The 16655-nt window shown below is 38.1% G+C and overlaps 1 protein-coding gene across 2 annotated transcripts in view; it reads left to right on the top strand.

Annotated features, from left to right (window-relative positions):
• INPP5F (inositol polyphosphate-5-phosphatase F) overlaps nucleotides 1-16655 on the top strand; it is a 102231-nt gene that overhangs the window by 64170 nt on the left and 21406 nt on the right. The window contains exons 4-13 of one of the 2 annotated variants that reach the window (XM_003255031.4): nucleotides 2053-2181; nucleotides 2405-2572; nucleotides 2693-2749; nucleotides 5090-5288; nucleotides 5830-6009; nucleotides 6893-6960; nucleotides 12417-12541; nucleotides 13640-13717; nucleotides 14618-14738; nucleotides 16182-16310. In XM_003255031.4, the coding sequence (XP_003255079.1) occupies nucleotides 2053-2181; nucleotides 2405-2572; nucleotides 2693-2749; nucleotides 5090-5288; nucleotides 5830-6009; nucleotides 6893-6960; nucleotides 12417-12541; nucleotides 13640-13717; nucleotides 14618-14738; nucleotides 16182-16310 (1254 nt within the window). The remainder of the gene's footprint in view (nucleotides 1-2052; nucleotides 2182-2404; nucleotides 2573-2692; nucleotides 2750-5089; nucleotides 5289-5829; nucleotides 6010-6892; nucleotides 6961-12416; nucleotides 12542-13639; nucleotides 13718-14617; nucleotides 14739-16181; nucleotides 16311-16655) is intronic. The other variant, XM_030806291.1, reaches the window with a different exon arrangement.

Genomic DNA, 16655 nt, shown 5'->3' with positions numbered 1-16655 from the left:
TGCTGTATCAAGGAGGGTGGGGTGTGTGCGATGTGTTCATGGGAGAAGGGGAGTGATGGTCGTGAAAGCTCCAATGGCAGCCATTGCTAAGGCACTGGAGGTAGGAGTCAACAAGACAAAGATCCTGCCTCAGCCTCTGGTTTTGGACGTGCTGAGTTTGAGATGTCTGGTAGACATCCCAGTGGAAATGTTGGGATATTTGAGGCTGGAGTTTTGGAGAGAGCTGGGCTGGAAATAAACATTTGGGAAGGTGGGGTTGGCATATGGACAGTATTGGAATCCATGAGTCTGGATGAAATCACTGAGGGAGTGAATGCAGACGAGAAGGGGATGAGGGACCGAAGCTTGGGGCACCTAGACATCAAGCAGGAGGCTGGAAAGGAACCACTCAAAGCGGCAGAGGAGGAGTGACCAGTGGGAGCCAGGTGAAGCCGTGTGTTGTAGGATGAGGGAGGGACTCAGATGCTACGGAGAGGTTAAGAACCAAGAGCATTGGATTTAGCAAAGTGGAGGTCATTGATCATGTTGGGGACAGCAGCTTGGGAGAGTGGTAGGGGTGAAAGCCAAATCGGGGGTGGGGTTGGGGGGTGAGTTGGGGAGAGAACGGGAGGAGTGGAGCTGGAGGCAGTGAGGAGTGCAGAAGTGAGTAAGAGGACAGCAGTGGCTGAGGAAGAGGAGTCGCGCGGGGGTGTGCAGAGGAGAGGAGCAGAGGAGGATGGGCCTGTGTGCTGACGGAAACGATCACAGAAAGAGGGGTGCCGTGTCCATACACTTGGTTCTGTCTTCTCTCCTTCCCTGTCACCTGGAATTCTTGCTAGTTCTGCTTATTTGAAGGGAAATAAAGTGAGCTGTTCTGGTAGTAGGAGTATAAAGCTTTTCTCCCTCATCTTTAGTTCCCTTGTCTCTAATGGTAGGGCAGGAGCAGCTTAAAGCTGTAATCATGGTGTGAAACCCGTGTGGACAGTTTCTGATAGCCATAATTTTGAAAAGGCTTGAAATCATCTGGAGATTCCATTGCACATGAAAATTTGGTCCAGTTATTTGTTTCTACTTCCAAATTTGATAAAACAGGGATTCTCTCTCTCTCTCTCTTAAATAATCAAAGCTTAGACTCACTTTTCTTCTCATTTTATCATGTTAATAGTTATTTTGTAACACACTGATGATAATAAGCATTTAGTAACTATTAGTTCTTATTAAGAGTCTCCTACTTAGTGTAGCAATGAAACTAGTTTGTTGAAAAAATGGAATTGGTCTGCATATTGTTAACAGAATTTGTGTGTACATTTCAGAATATTTGCTTTGTTTGCTGAGCTACATGAAATTATATGTAAATCCCTCAACTTTAATCAGGTAGCCTTCTTTAGAACCATCTGTGTCTTCTCTTCTCTTAACACAGCCATATTCACCCTCCCACGCCCTTCCTTATCCTTGTCAGCTGTGCGGCACTTCTCCTGCAGCCCCTAATTACTGCTTCTTCAAGTTTAACTAATCTCTGGACCCAAAGCGTATGTTATTAAGCTGATTTCATTAGTGCATGTGAGTGTAGGAGGAGAGGGAGTGGTTGAAATGTCCAGCTTTTAGGGCTCCCACTAGAGCAGGCTCTTAAGCCATCTTCTGAACCAAAACACTCAATTAGCATCAGTATTTAGCACGGATACCTGCAAAGTCATAACCCTGAAGCATAGCAAATGTGCATTTTGCAATTTTTAAATTCTTAGATACTAATTTCCAAAGCATTAATAACCTCAGCCAGAACATTTCACTCTTCAATTATGTTAGAAGAGAACCGATTATGAGCCTAACCTGAATTTTCCACCACTAAATCCTAAGTATATCCTGCCCTGTATTCTTTGTGTTTTATCCTCTGCTGTAGCTTTCTCATCATGGGACTCATAGCTGTGTTTGCCATCAATTGTCTGCTTGATAATTTTTCTAACTCTTGAGGTTTACTGTTAATCAGAATGCCTGAGCAGTAGCATTCACTTTTGCACTCGAACATTTAACAAGCAGATATTAGTAATAACAAATCATCTTTCTCTTCCTATTTAGCTCTGTAAGAAGCATCATTTTGGTATTAACAAACCAGAGAAGATCATACCATCTCCTGATGACTCAAAGTTTCTACTGAAGACCTTTACGCATATTAAATCCAATGTGTCTGCTCCTAATAAAAAGAAAGTAAGAGTTTAATTGATATGGGCTTTGAATTCATCTTTGATTAGTTTTAAATGGAGAGATAATTCTCCATTCAGAAAATTTATTTTCAAACCATTTGTTGTATTGAAGCACCATCTCCTTATGCCCTTGGGATTATTTTCACTTCTGTCTTAGGAATTTATGTGTTATCCCCAGACTACTTTACATTTAATTTCTGTAGTAATAGTAGATTAATTTCTTATAGGTTAAGGAAAGTAAAGAGAAGGAGAAGTTGGAGAGGAGATTACTTGAAGAGTTGCTGAAGATGTTCATGGACTCAGAATCCTTTTATTATAGCTTGACCTATGACCTGACGAATTCGGTGCAGAGGCAGAGCACTGGAGAGAGGGACAGTCGGCCCCTCTGGCAGAAGGTACCACTCACAGCTCATAGAGCAGGGTTTACCCTTGGGAAGAAGTGATGGCCTGTTTTGGCTTTTATAGGAAAACTGAAATAATGTGTTTCTGAACTATTGTTTCTGCACCTTTTCTAGGTTGATGACCGATTTTTTTGGAATAAATACATGATACAAGATCTTACTGAGATTGGTGTGAGTAGTTGTTTCTAAAATTTCCTAACCCTACTGAAATTGGTCTGTTTGTTTCTAAAACGTCTGGTTATAATTGTTACGCAAATGTTTTTTAATTATATTAAGATACATTTTTAAAGATCACTATGTTTTCCCCTATGGAATGGGAATCATTTAGCCAGGAAAACCAAGGCATTATTTTAAGGCAGTTTACAATTCCACTGCCTCGTCACAGGCCTGTCTTTTTAGCACATTCTCATAGGATAATGGTAAGTTAAGGCTGTGGAACTCATGTTCGTAGAGTTCCTGCAAAAGAGGTATTTTCTTTCTACCCATTGGGAATGTTCACGCGCAGTTTTCCTGCAATGGTACCAGTTTTTTTTTTTTTTTTTTTTTTTACCTTCGCCGGACCTCTGTTTTCTATCTGGGAATTGGAATAGCCAAATCTCTGAGGCCATTGCTGTACTACCAGTATTTGATTGAGGGAAGATACAAAATTTGATGAGATGATTGCATGAAGTTCCTCTGGTTTGATGATTACTTTTTTCCTTTTCTTGGTCATGTATGTTGGAAAATTGACTGTCTAAAGACAATTCATTCAATCAACAAATATTTATGGAAGGCCTGTTATGTGCCACTTGTCTTTTAGACACTAAACAAAGCAGGCAAATAGGTGAATAAAGTCGTATATTATCTTTTAACCTTTCAGAAATTTCAGACCTTTTCCTTTTGGTTTCTCCCCCTTAGTGGTGGTTAGTATCAATGATTTTCACATAATCTAGTGGTGTCTTTGCTAGATATCCATCAATTGCCTCTATGGAGAATGAGGCCTGAGAGTGTTCTTACCTCCGTTTGCAATGCTGATCAAACTGTGACCACCAAAACCCAGTGGTAGAGGAGAAAAGCAGGGGCATCTGTAATGAGCATTTGTCCTGTGTGCTGACAATATCGAGCTCTAACATGTTTTGCTGAGTTTTTGTCAGAATGCTTTTACATTACCATTTAAAACTGATGACTTGAAGTTGTCATATTCAAAGGTGACATTTGGCAGCATAAATTTCTCTATGCCTGTCAAGAGTTTTGCATTTATTGCTAGAACAGAAACACAAATAATGGGAACGGTGATAAGAATGCAGGTAGATCCTTTACCTCACTATTTTCAACTTTAGCCACCTTCCTAAGATCCTATCTGCACGCTCCATAAAACAAAACAAAACAAAACTGAGATAGGACCTGGAGTGTTTGGTGATGGAAGAAGAGGTGGATTTGAAGTAGATGCTGAGATTAAGGCTGGGTACACTTACGGAGATAAGAGAGAAAGTAGGACAAAGAAGAACTCTCTGGAGCATTTTTATCCTTTACTGTCTCTGCAGGCAGTAAGTTGAGAAATCTGTCTTCTTAGTCTAAAAGAGACAGAAGAAGAAGTCTTTATTTTATTTATTTGTTTTTTTGTGACAGAGTCTCTCTCTGTCGCCCAGGCTGGAGTGCAGTGGCATGATCTCAGCTCACCTCCCAGGTTCAAGTGATTCTCCCGTCTCAGCCTCCCAAGTAGCTGGGATTACAGCTTGTGCCACCATGCCCAGCTAGTTTTTTGTATTTTTAGTAGAGACGGGGTTTCACCATGTTGGCCAGGCTGGTCTCAGACTCCTGGCCTCAAGTGAATCGCCCGCCTCAGCCTCCTAAAGTGCTGGGATTACAGGCTTTGATCCACTGCAACTGACCAGAAGAAGAAATCTTTAATCAATACTCTCCTAATTATGTTGGATGACATTTTAAAATAAGACATTTATGAAATGGGTTTTTTTTTTTGTTTCATTTATTACTTAGATTGAAGCTTCAGGAATTGAGATTTTTTTTTTCTAAGCCAGAAAATAAAGTCGACCTATGTGTTTCATAATAAAGTGATCAGAGTTGGTTGTATTTTATTAAAGCCTCAATACAATTGGGAGTTGAGAGTCATAATCATAAACATTTGTTAAATACTTCCCATATGGCAGGCACTGTGCTAAACACTACGTGTATTATCCATTTAATTTTCACAATTTCGTGAAGTAGTTGTTACTATTTCACAGAGAAGGACAGCGACGGCGAGGGTGACTCCCCTCAGTGAGTTAATAAATGGTGAGCTTGGATTTGTATCCAGGCAGCCCGGCTCTTAGGCTGTGTTCACCATAAAGAAAAGGAAAGACCTCCACTGTCCCTTGCTTACGTGGTGTTCTTCAATAAGCAGAAAATATGGTTGAATAATGGAAGGTTTCTGCTTCTAAGAAACTGAGAAATACGTGCTGACTACTGTTTGGGTTTAAGAAAGTAGCAGTGCTGTACAGAATAGAAACAATATGATGTTCATTTTGTTTTCAGACTCCAGATGTGGACTTTTGGATTATCCCCATGATCCAAGGTTTTGTGCAGATTGAAGAACTTGTGGTTAATTATACCGAATCATCTGATGATGAGAAAAGCAGCCCAGAGACCCCCCCTCAGGAGTCCACCTGTGTAGATGATATTCACCCACGATTTCTAGTGGCTCTCATTTCACGCCGAAGTAGGCACAGAGCAGGTGAGTGGAGGGCTGTAATAGCATGCAAATCAAATCCAGGCGAGAATGGAAAAGCTGCAGATGTGTTGAAATGCTGATGACAATAATGGATTTGGAAACACAGTTGGCTTCAAAGTGCGTGGGGACTCTAAATACCGTGATATAATTGGGGACAAATTTTTGAAGAGGGGTGAATAAGAGAGTTAGCAAAATGAGAAGGAAAAGGAGGTACATATATAGAAGAGAGAAAGTCACTTGAGATGTGCTTCAGAATACTGGCACTCCACTGACAGCATGTATCACCGTGATAAATCCTTCCTGTGTGCTAGTGCCTTTGGGAAAACCTTTCTCTTTCAGTTCAGAGGAACTGAACTTCAACTTGTTAAAAACAATGAAGCATACAGTTATGATTTTGGGTAAGTTGATACTGTTCTGCTTGGCAGTTGCACACTGATTCCCCAAGGCTATCCTGGCAGACATACATTTGATTAGGAAGCATAATCTAGTCAGACTAAATAAATTTTTAAAAATGTTGCTGTTTTCTGTTTTAATTTTCTTTCAGGAATGCGCTATAAACGAAGAGGAGTGGATAAAAATGGAAATGTTGCCAATTATGTGGAGACTGAGCAGTTGATTCATGTTCATAATCATACCCTGTCATTTGTTCAAACACGAGGCTCTGTGCCTGTCTTTTGGAGCCAGGTTGGGTATCGATATAACCCAAGACCGCGGCTGGACAGAAGTAAGCAGGTCAATTATTTGGTTTGCAAATGATGCTTTCAGAGAGAATAGTTTTTAAGAAATTAGCTACCTGTTAGGTTTGGATTTGCTTTGCCAGATACTTCATTCAAAACAATAACTTGTATTTGAAAAATGTAATAGTACTGTAATAATCATAGGAGTAAAAATAGTTGACTAAGTCATTTATTTAGCAATAAAAAATTTCTCTAACAGTAGAGCAAAACAGCTTACTTCAGAGATTTTAAATTGCTATTGCTTTGAAGAGTACTTTATTGAATGTTTAACTTTGGAAAGGAGCGAATCTAGCCAATATTTGTAGAAGCAGGAAATAGCTTAAGATGGAATCTACCAAAAATCAATAAGATGCCTTTACTCAAATATTTTTCTGTGAAAGTTTTTTTTTTTTTTTAAATCTTGAGTATTTTGTTTCTTCCAGTGTTTTAACTTTAGTCTTAGAATAGCTAAGTCATTTAAATCTAATTAGATTACTGAATGAGCTTGATTTTAAAAAAATTGTTAAAGTAATATTTCTCTCCCAGTTGGTATTCTTTATGAGAATTCAGTAAAGCTTTGGTTTTTAAAATGTTTTAGAGGGGTTTTTATTCTCTTATAAACTACGTGAAAGCTTTTCTGAGAAGTAGGCTGGACATATAAATAATCTCATAATGTCATAGTTTGCACTTTCAGATATATTTTAGTGTAGTGTAACTGGAAAAAAAATCAGATCTTTGACTTAGCATTTCATTTTTAAATGATGGTTTTAGACAATCTTAGTTCATTTGGGCTGTCAATAAATTATTTAAATGTAAGAATAAAGATGGAGTAGACACTAATATGTCTTAAACATGGGAAGGAAAAAAAGATTTTGTATCACTTCTTTGTAGGTGAAAAGGAAACTGTTGCCTATTTCTGTGCTCATTTCGAAGAACAACTGAACATTTACAAAAAACAGGTGGGCTTTGATCTACAGTAGTAAAATATTCCTTCATCTTTAGAAATAACTGTCTTTTTGTTTTAAAGCATTTGTCATGAAGTTTAACACATTTAAGCTAAGAGTTTTCTTAATATTCTTTAAGAATAATCATTGAGTCAGCTACTTTTTTTTTTTTTTTTTTTTTTTAAAGAGACACTGTCTTGCTATATTGCCTAGGCTGGACTCAAACTGCTGGGCTCAAGCAGTCTTCTCTCCTCAGCCTCCCGAGTAGCTGGGACTATAGGCACGTGCCACTGTGCCCGGCAGGGTCAGCTACTTTAGACTGTGTTTGGATAGCATGAAGAGGTTAGATTGCTATCAATTAATTATAACAATCTAAGAAGCATCTAGACCAAGGAATGAAAGTCATGTCTCAGTACCACCTACAGTTCAACCTCCTGGAGATAACTTGTTATGTATTTTTCAATATCTTTTTTTCTCTGCTCACCTTCATATTCACTCACATATAAGAATGCAAGTGTATAAACCAAAATCAACTGAAAACTGGTAGGTGAGATACGAGTTCAATGATTTTGATACAAGATGAATATATAATAGTAATGCTGTTATCCATTAGCAGTGACCAGTATGAATGAGTAATGCCGTGGAATGTGTAATGAATAGGTAAATGCATTTTTTTTCAGCAACAAAAATGAAATAGGAAGAAACAGCCTAAAATAACATACAAAAAGCATGTATATGAAAGAAAAAAACTACTGAAGAACACAACAGAAAACCTGACTTAAGTGGAGAGAAAATACTATGTTCCTGGAAGGGAAGTCTCAATATTAAATAGATTTCAGTTCTTCCTAAATTAATATATAAATTTTGGGCAATCACAAAGTCTCAGCAGGGAAATAGCAAACCCTCAGATTGAAAAAATTATGAGGTTTGATGATAAGAGTTAAAAGGGGCAAGTATTTAGGTTTTGAAATAACTCTCACACATTGGTTGAAGGAGCATAAGTTGGTACAGCCATTTTGAAGGTATTATCAATTAAATTAAACATACTGCTTAACCCAGTAATTTTAATTTTTGATATCTATCCTATATACCCTATACAAAAATCAGTTGAGATGGATTATGAACCTAAATGGGAAAGGTTAAGCAATAAAACTTTTAGAAGAAAAAATAGAACATCTTTTTGACCTGGTGACTTAAATAGGACTTTAAAAAGCACTAACTATTGTCTTCCCATGTTTTCAGTGTATTATTATGTATCACATATTTTATTAGTTGTTTAATGAGAGGTATAATGCCCATCTAGGAAATAGTTTTTATTTTTAAAAAACACTCTAATGAAAAAAATGACAAATTAGACTTTGTTTTTATTAAAACTTTACTAAATTATAAATATTAAAATACTGTTGTAAATATTATTAAAATTTTATTAAAATTATACAGGACTTTAGAAAACACTATAGTGAAAAAAACTTGATACATTTGGCTTTATTAAAATAAAAACTTATATTTGTTAAGACACAAGAGAATGGAAAGGCAGTTCACAAAGTGGTAGAAGATATTTAAGATTTTTCAGTGTATGTATGACAAAGGTCTCATATCTAGAGTATATTTAAAAATGCCTGCTGGGCGTGGTGGCTCATGCCTGTAATCCCAGCACTTGGGAGGCCAAGGTGGGCGGATCACGAGGTCAGGAGTTTGAGACCACCCTGGCCAGCATGGTGAAACCCTGTCTCTACTGAAAAAAAAAAAAAAAAAAACCGGGCATGGTGGCTTGTGCCTGTAATCCTTGCTTCTCGGGAGGCTGAGGCAGGAGAATTGCTTGAACCCAGGAGGCAGAGGTTGCAGTAAGCCAAGATTGTGCCACCATACTCCTGGATGACAGAGTGAGATTCCGTCTCAAAAAAAAAAAAAACCTAAAAATTTATTCAAAAGGATGTACAACCCAAAAGAGAGCTGGACAAAAGAGGATATCCAGAAAGTCAGTAGATGTATGCAAAAGGGCTCCACTTCATTAACTGTCAGGGAAATGCAAATTAAAGCCATTACTCAACACACCAGAATGGCTAACATAAAAAAGTTGGGAAGCTTAGGTAACATGGAGAAATCCTTTCTCTACTAAAAATACAAAAATTAGCTGGGCATGGTGGGATGCACCTGTAGTCCCAGCTACTCAAGAGGCTGAAGTGGGAGAATCACTTGAGCCCAGGAGGCGGAGGTTGCAGTGAGCCAAGATCATACCACTGTGCTCCAGCCTGGGTGACAGAGCAACACTCTGTCTCAAAAAAAAAAAAGGTGGAGGGAATACCAAGTTTTGACGAGGACATGGAGCAACTAGAACTGTAATAGAAAAAATTTTTAAATCTATCTGAGAGAAACATATTCAGTCAAGGAGGCATGTACAAGAACACTCATTGCAGCACAGAAACAACCTAATTGTTCATCAGGAGGAAAATAGGTGGGAAAATCAGGCATGGCACATCTAAAGTATTGAATATAAATGATGGAAAAGAATGAGGTAGATCCACGTGTACTAACATGGGAAGATCTTAAAATCACCTTGTGGAGTAAGAAGAGAAAACTTTAACAGCATATGGTATGTTAGCCATTTAAAAAATCCCACAAAACAAAATTAGGTCATTTACATACAGTTGGTTCTCTTCCATTCTGTCCACACACATATGACATGCTTATTTGTACAGAAATGCATTTATGTGGGCTGAATGGGGATACACCCAGCTGATAACAGGAGTTACCTCCAGGGAGGGCCATAGGATTGGGTTGTGGTCAGGAAGGATTTGACCTTATTTTACATTTGAATTTCTTTCAGTGTGAATAAATTCATGTATTAGCAATATGTGTAATTATAAGCAGATATAAAGAATAGAGCCTGTCTCTACAAAAAAATTTAAAAATTAGCCAGGCCTGGTGGCATATGGCTGTAGTTCCAGCTACACAAAAGGCTGAAGTGGGAGAATCACTTGAGCCCAGCAGGTGAAGGCTGCAGTGAGCCATGATTGTACCACTGCACTCCAGCCTGGGTGATGGAGTGAGACGCTGTCTCCAAAATAAGTAAATAAATACAATTAAAAAATAAAAATACAATAACGAATAAACCACATTTTAAATTTAACACGCAATTATAAAACAAAACAATACTAAGATGTGCAAGCAGAGGAAATAACTGCTTCCCACACTCATCCCTGCTCCCTGTTGACAGTCACATCAATTTTCTAGGTGTGTGTATTGAGCAGATACTTCCTGATTTTGAACAGTATCCCAACAGTGTTCATTTATCCACCTTTTCCTGGGTAATTACTTTCCAGGGCGTTGGGCCCACGGTCGGTCTGACTCAGCCATGGTGGCCCCATTGCCGTCACCAGTGATTGGTTCAGGCATGGACCTGTGTATGTTCGATTTAGCCCATGAGATACGTGATGTGGGGGAAGTCTCCTGGGAGGCTTCTGGGAACGGGTTTTCTGCTCTAATAAGAGATACAGGAACCAATAGTTCCCCTGTGGTTGCTGTGTCTGGGTTTGATGTGGAACTGCTACAGCTCTCTCAAGACTGTGAAGGAACCAGCCTCAGGATCAGCCGATATGCTGGCAGAATAAAAAAGATGGGAAGAATGGCAGAGTAAAGGGATGGAAAGAACCTATGTCCTTAATGGTATTGGGAATCACTATTAAGTCATGTTGGAACCATCCTACCTCCACACTTGTTCTGAGGTATGAGTCAGTTGACTCAAATTTGTCATCCGCAGCAAAAAAACCCACCTTGACACATGCATATACACAATAAAAAACGCGAGTCAAAACAAAACTATGCCATATACACTATCGTTTAAGATCTCATGGCTGCTGTTTAACCATTTCTCTATTGGTGGACCTTTAGGATATACTAGTTATTTTGCTATTGTAAAAACTCTCCAGAAAATATCTTTCTTTTTTAAAAACTCCATGGACTAGGAACAGAAAGCATTTTACATATTTTGGGATACTTGTATGTTTTATAGAATAAATTTATGGAAATGAAATTGTTGGATCAGACAGTATGTATATTTAAATTTGATACCACTCTGTTGCTTCTGAAAAGATCACACCAGGTTTTTTTAAAAATTTGTTTTAAAGCAACAGTAGGAGCTGGTGCCCATTTCCTCACATATTGACCAGTGCGGTCTGTGTTTAGTATTCACGTTTGCCTAGGTATAGGTGAAAACTCATTTTCTGTTTTAAATTGCATTTCTTTGAGTATTAAAGTTGTCATCTCCTCATTGAGTGTAGGTTCAGAAATTGTAGTCTCATGTTTATTAGCTATTTGTATATTTTTTCATGTGGATTTTCTCTGTATCCTTTACCATTTTTTTCCGTATTGGATTTAGAACTCTTTATGCATTATTGGTTTTTATGTTGCAGGTATATTCTCCTAGGTAGCACTTTGCTTTCTTGCCTTTGCTTATACTGTCATTTGGTACACAGGCTTAAAATTTTTTAAAGTTATGCTTAGAAGGTCATGCTCCAACCTACATTTATAGAAGCATTATTCTAAGTTTTCTTCTAGCTCTATTATCACTAGAAAAACTATTTAGATTCTTAATGCATCTAAAATTTATTTGTGTATAATTAATGAGATGTAGGGAGCTAATGTAAGTTTCTCCTTACCCCACACATAGACATCCCAGTATCATTTATAGACTAGTCCATATTTGCCCCACAGTGGTATCATGAGCATAGCTTAGATTCTTCAGTGTTTACATAGGTCTGCCTCTGGGCCACCATTCCTGTTCTGTTGAGTCACTTATCTATTTCTGCACTAGTGTGACAGTTTTAATTGCTACAGATTTAGAGTATGTTTTGCTCTCCAATGGGGCGAGTCCCTTTTTTATTATTAGTTTCCAAATTTTTTCCACATATTTACTCTTCCAGATGAACTTTTGAGTTGTTAAGTTCATTAACAGATCCTGATTGAATTTTGATTGGGATGGTTGAGTGTATAGATTAATTGGGGGAGACTTGAAATCTTTACAGTATTGAATCTTGCGGCCTAGTAACATGGTATGTGTTTCTGTTTATTCAGGTTTTCTATCATATGCCTTATGTACTTCAGCAGCATTTTATCATGTTCAGTATTTAGGCTTTCTATATTTCTTTTTAAATCTAGATATCTAAAATATTTGCTGTTACAAAGGACCTTGTTTTCATTATTTCATTCTAATTGGTTATTGCAAATATTAGAAAAGCTGTTAATGTCATTGATGTCAATTCTCATAAACTTATATATAACAAATGAAAATTTTATAGGAAAAAAAATTGATGTTTGAGTGGATTAATTTCTAAATATGGCTATAAAGTATTTCTAACACATAATTCCAAATTATTAAAAACCACATTGTGATTCCAACATCTAATTAAATTTTAAACCACATTGTGATTCTAACATCTAACTAAATTTTTTCTGTTTCTTTGCTCTTATAGGTTATTATTAACTTGGTAGACCAGGCAGGAAGAGAGAAGATTATTGGCGATGCTTACCTGAAGCAAGTGTTGCTTTTCAACAACTCACACCTCACTTACGTTTCGTTTGACTTCCATGAGCACTGGTAAGATGGCTTTCTGAGAATAGTGTTGATCAATTGCAGTGTTTTTGGTAGATGCTGCCACAGGGACCTTAGTTTCTTTTCTTTGCTGGGAATAAAAATTTCTTTTCCTCATTGTTGGAAAGAAAAAGGATATCATTCATTTACTTTGTTTTAATTTTCATGTGGGCATTATTTTGGCTAAAATTTTGAGTTCTTTCCAAAATATTTACAGTCATTCTGTTCCAAAAGATCTTGGAGATGTAGAGTTCCCTTTTTGCTTTGATCACACCAGCTAAAGAACTGATGGCATTGCTTTTCTGCTTGGGTCTGAGCCTAGCAGAAGTAATAGAATTTCCTTAAAGGTATCTTGTTGGCTCCTCTTTGTGTCTGGTGGTGATACTTCTTTCTCGATGGGTAAACTTCACTGGAGGAAAACAACAACAATCAGGGCATCTTTTTTTTTTTTTTTTTTTTAAAGACAGGTCTCACTCTGTCACCCAGGCTGAAGTGGAGTGCAGTGGCGTGATCTGGGCTCACTGCAACCTCCACTTCCTGGGTTCAAGGGATTCTCCTGCCTCAGCCTCCCGAGTAGCTGGGACTACAGGCACGCTCCACCATGCCCGGCTAACTTTTGTATTTTTTGATAGAGATGGGGTTTCACCATGTTGGCCAGGCTGGTCTCAAACTCCTGACCTCAAGTCGTCCGCCCACCTTGGCCTCCCAAAGTGCTGGGATTACAGGCGTGAGCCAATGTGCCTGGCCCAGTGAATCATTTTGATGGTGCCTTTAACGTGTGTATTCTGACAGCAAGGTTCTTTTGCCTTAATCCTGGCTCTAACTTAGGTTAATTTACCTAAGTATTGGAAATTTGGTGGGGAAAGAAGCTTCTCATGTCTGTAGTATGTTTTAATGTGTTTTTAAGTATGCTTTATTTCACAATGCAGATTAGCTATAAACATTTACCTAATTGCCTATATAATATATACTAGTATTAACCTCATATACGTACAGCAACAATTTTTTTAATTTTTCGAAGCTACATTAAATAGCATATCTTAAGTTTTAAAAAAGTCTATGATTAAATTAAAGATTTTTTCTTTCTTTTGGCATGGATTTTAGCCGAGGAATGAAGTTTGAGAATGTTCAGACACTAACAGATGCCATTTATGACATTATTCTTGATATGAAGTGGTGTTGGTAAGTATTTTACAAGAACTCCTTTTTACAAACTCTGGGATCTGTAAAATAGTACCACTGAGCATTAAACTGATAGCAGCATGCAGAGACAGCATTTTTTTGTTGTTCGTTTTGCTTCCCAGTTCCTGTTCTTTTCAAGAGAATGTTGTTGACCCTTAGGCAGGTGGTGGTAGCTTTGAACAGGGAGAAGGTGTGAAATGGTCAGGCCAAACGAAGTGAAACGCTCTGACTGTTCTTTAAGGACATGAATTTATTCTTTCTTATGCCCCATGGTCCACATTTTCTCTTTTCTCTTCTTTCTCACTGTTCCTAACACAAGAAGGAAGGCTTAGAGGTACTTTGTCTCAGTTTTCAGGCATTTCAAAATTATCAGAGACGGAAAATGATTCTGAGTACAGGAGGTTTAAATTGGCTTAAAGGACAAAAGAGAACATTTGATTAGATGTTAAGACTACACGGGTGGCCAGAGAAATTAGATGAGCAAGCCATGCTGCGTGTCTCCTCACTGGGTGGTAAAATAACTTCGTCTGTTTTGGAGAGTTTAGATGCATTTCTACTTTAAAGGAACAACGGTGTTTTAAAGTGCCTTCTGTTTTTTTACATGTAGGAAAACATAACTTGGGATGATGTCAGCTCTGCCTAGTAGTTACAGGACTTGGGGCAAGTCTCTCTGCACCCCAGTTTTTTTTTTTCCTTAAGATGAGGATAATATCTTCCTTGCTATGTTATTGTGTAAATTAACAATGATGTCTATAAATGACTCAATAATGCATAGCATATAAAGATACACCAAGCAAATTACAGCCAGTACTGCTGTTTTATTGATATATTTTAAAGAATTGTCTTTTGAAAACCCTATTATTTTATATTGTAAAATAATTCTGTATTATTTTTAAAAAGGGTTGATGAAGCTGGGGTAATATGTAAGCAGGAAGGGATTTTTCGTGTTAATTGTATGGACTGCCTGGATCGCACCAACGTGGTCCAAGCTGCCATTGCGAGAGTGGTCATGGAACAGCAGGTAATTTGGATTCTGTTGGATTGCAAATATTCATTTTGAAATGCTTTTTTTTCCATGAGTAAGCAAATAGCTAAATATTTTTCAAATGTCAAATGTTCTATAGAACATTTACAACATACAAACACCCTTGTTGCATTAAAACCTGGAAAGCACAACCTGCGCTGAAAAATCAGTTAAATAAGGTGAGATTTTCTTAATCACTCATTTCAAAAATGTGACGGCCAACATTTTAAAGTCCATTGGGTGGCATTGTGTGGTCATTTACCTTTTCCCTCTCACCTCCAAGCCCACCCTTCTGTGTTTGGGGCTGGGAGTCTTGATACTGCATTTTTTTTTTTTTTTTTTTGAGATGCAGTCTTGCTCTGTTGCCCAGGCTGTTGGGGAGGGAGCTGCTGACAGGAGGAACACAGGGGAAGGAGCCTGTGTCTTTTTCTTCCTCCTGTCTCATGTGCTTCCTTGAGTGCCTCCTATTGGCAGATCCAGCAGGCCAAGCAGAAGTGTGGTGTGTAGGCTGGGCGCAGTGGCTCATGCCCATAATCTGAGCACTTTGGGAGGCTGAGGTGGGTCGATCACCTGAGGTCAGGAATTTGAGACCAGCCTGGCCAAAATGGCAAAACCCCCTGTCTACTAAAACCCTGTCCCTACTAGCTGGGCGTGGTGGCAGTCATCTGTAATCCCCGCTACTCGGGAGGCTGAGGCATGAAAATCACTTGAACCTAGGAGGCGGAGGTTGTAGTGGGCCCAGATCGTGCCACTGCACTCTAGCTTGGGAGATAGAGTAAGACTCTTCAAAATAAAAATAAAAATAATAAAATACATCAAATAACCTTGTGACTGTACTTTGAGGACATGAATCTGTTTATCTTATGTACAGTGTTTAAGCAGCCAGGTTTGAGTTTACGCCCTGGCTCTACCACATACAAGGTTTTGACTCCATACAAAGAACTTAACCTTTCCAAACCTCAGTCTCATAATTCGTAAAATGTAGGTGATAACAGTATTGATTACATAGTGTTGTTAGGACTAGTGAATGTGAAAAAACTGTTTAAAAAAGCTCTTAGAACCTTAGCCTTGGCACAGAGTTAACACTTACTAGGCATTTAACTATTGTGCCACTATTAGTATTGTTTCTGTGTGCTTTTTTGATATTCAGTTTCACTTCATAGGCAAATTTAAAACAAAGACAAAATATAATAGTATGATCCTGCACATTAAAAATTGTACCAAAACAGTATAAATATTTCATTATATTTATTCAACTTGTAGCAATTTATAAAGCCATCTTTCAAGCACTACTTTATTAAAAATGAGTCTGAAAAGACCATTTCTTTTATTTAAAGGTCCTTAATTGTATATGAATATGTTTCCTTTTTCTGCAGTACACATTTTTTGCTATGGTTTCCTGGCCCATATACAGTTAATCCACCAATGTGTTCATTTTAGCTGAAAAAATTAGGTGTGATGCCCCCGGAACAGCCATTACCTGTGAAATGTAATCGCATCTACCAGATAATGTGGGCCAATAATGGTGACTCCATTAGCAGACAGTATGCTGGGACAGCTGCTCTGAAGGTAAATACTTGCAGGAAGCATCTGTGGGTCATTATGTAGGACACAGATTAGACTATGGTTTAAAACCACAGAAATGTATGTGGGCTCCAGATTGGGGATGTGTGTAGTTGATTCTTTTCTGAAATGGTTGGCTAAGGCAGGGCCAGGTAATGTGACTCAAGCAGGCCACACATTACATCAGAGGGAGAGGGGGCTGTGTGGACCTGAGGAGGAGTGTGTGCTCTCTTTGGAGGGGCATATGTTGCCAGACCCTCCAGTTTTTCAAGGGATTCTGGAAATCCAGAATTTTATATGAAATGGTTGGTTTTCAAAACTGACAAAACAGAGCATGTCTGTTGGCAAGTT

The sequence above is a fragment of the Nomascus leucogenys genome, chromosome 3 (assembly GCF_006542625.1).
Source record: "Nomascus leucogenys isolate Asia chromosome 3, Asia_NLE_v1, whole genome shotgun sequence".
Classification (NCBI taxonomy): Eukaryota; Metazoa; Chordata; class Mammalia; order Primates; family Hylobatidae; genus Nomascus; species Nomascus leucogenys.
This window is presented reverse-complemented; position numbering and strand designations above follow the sequence as displayed.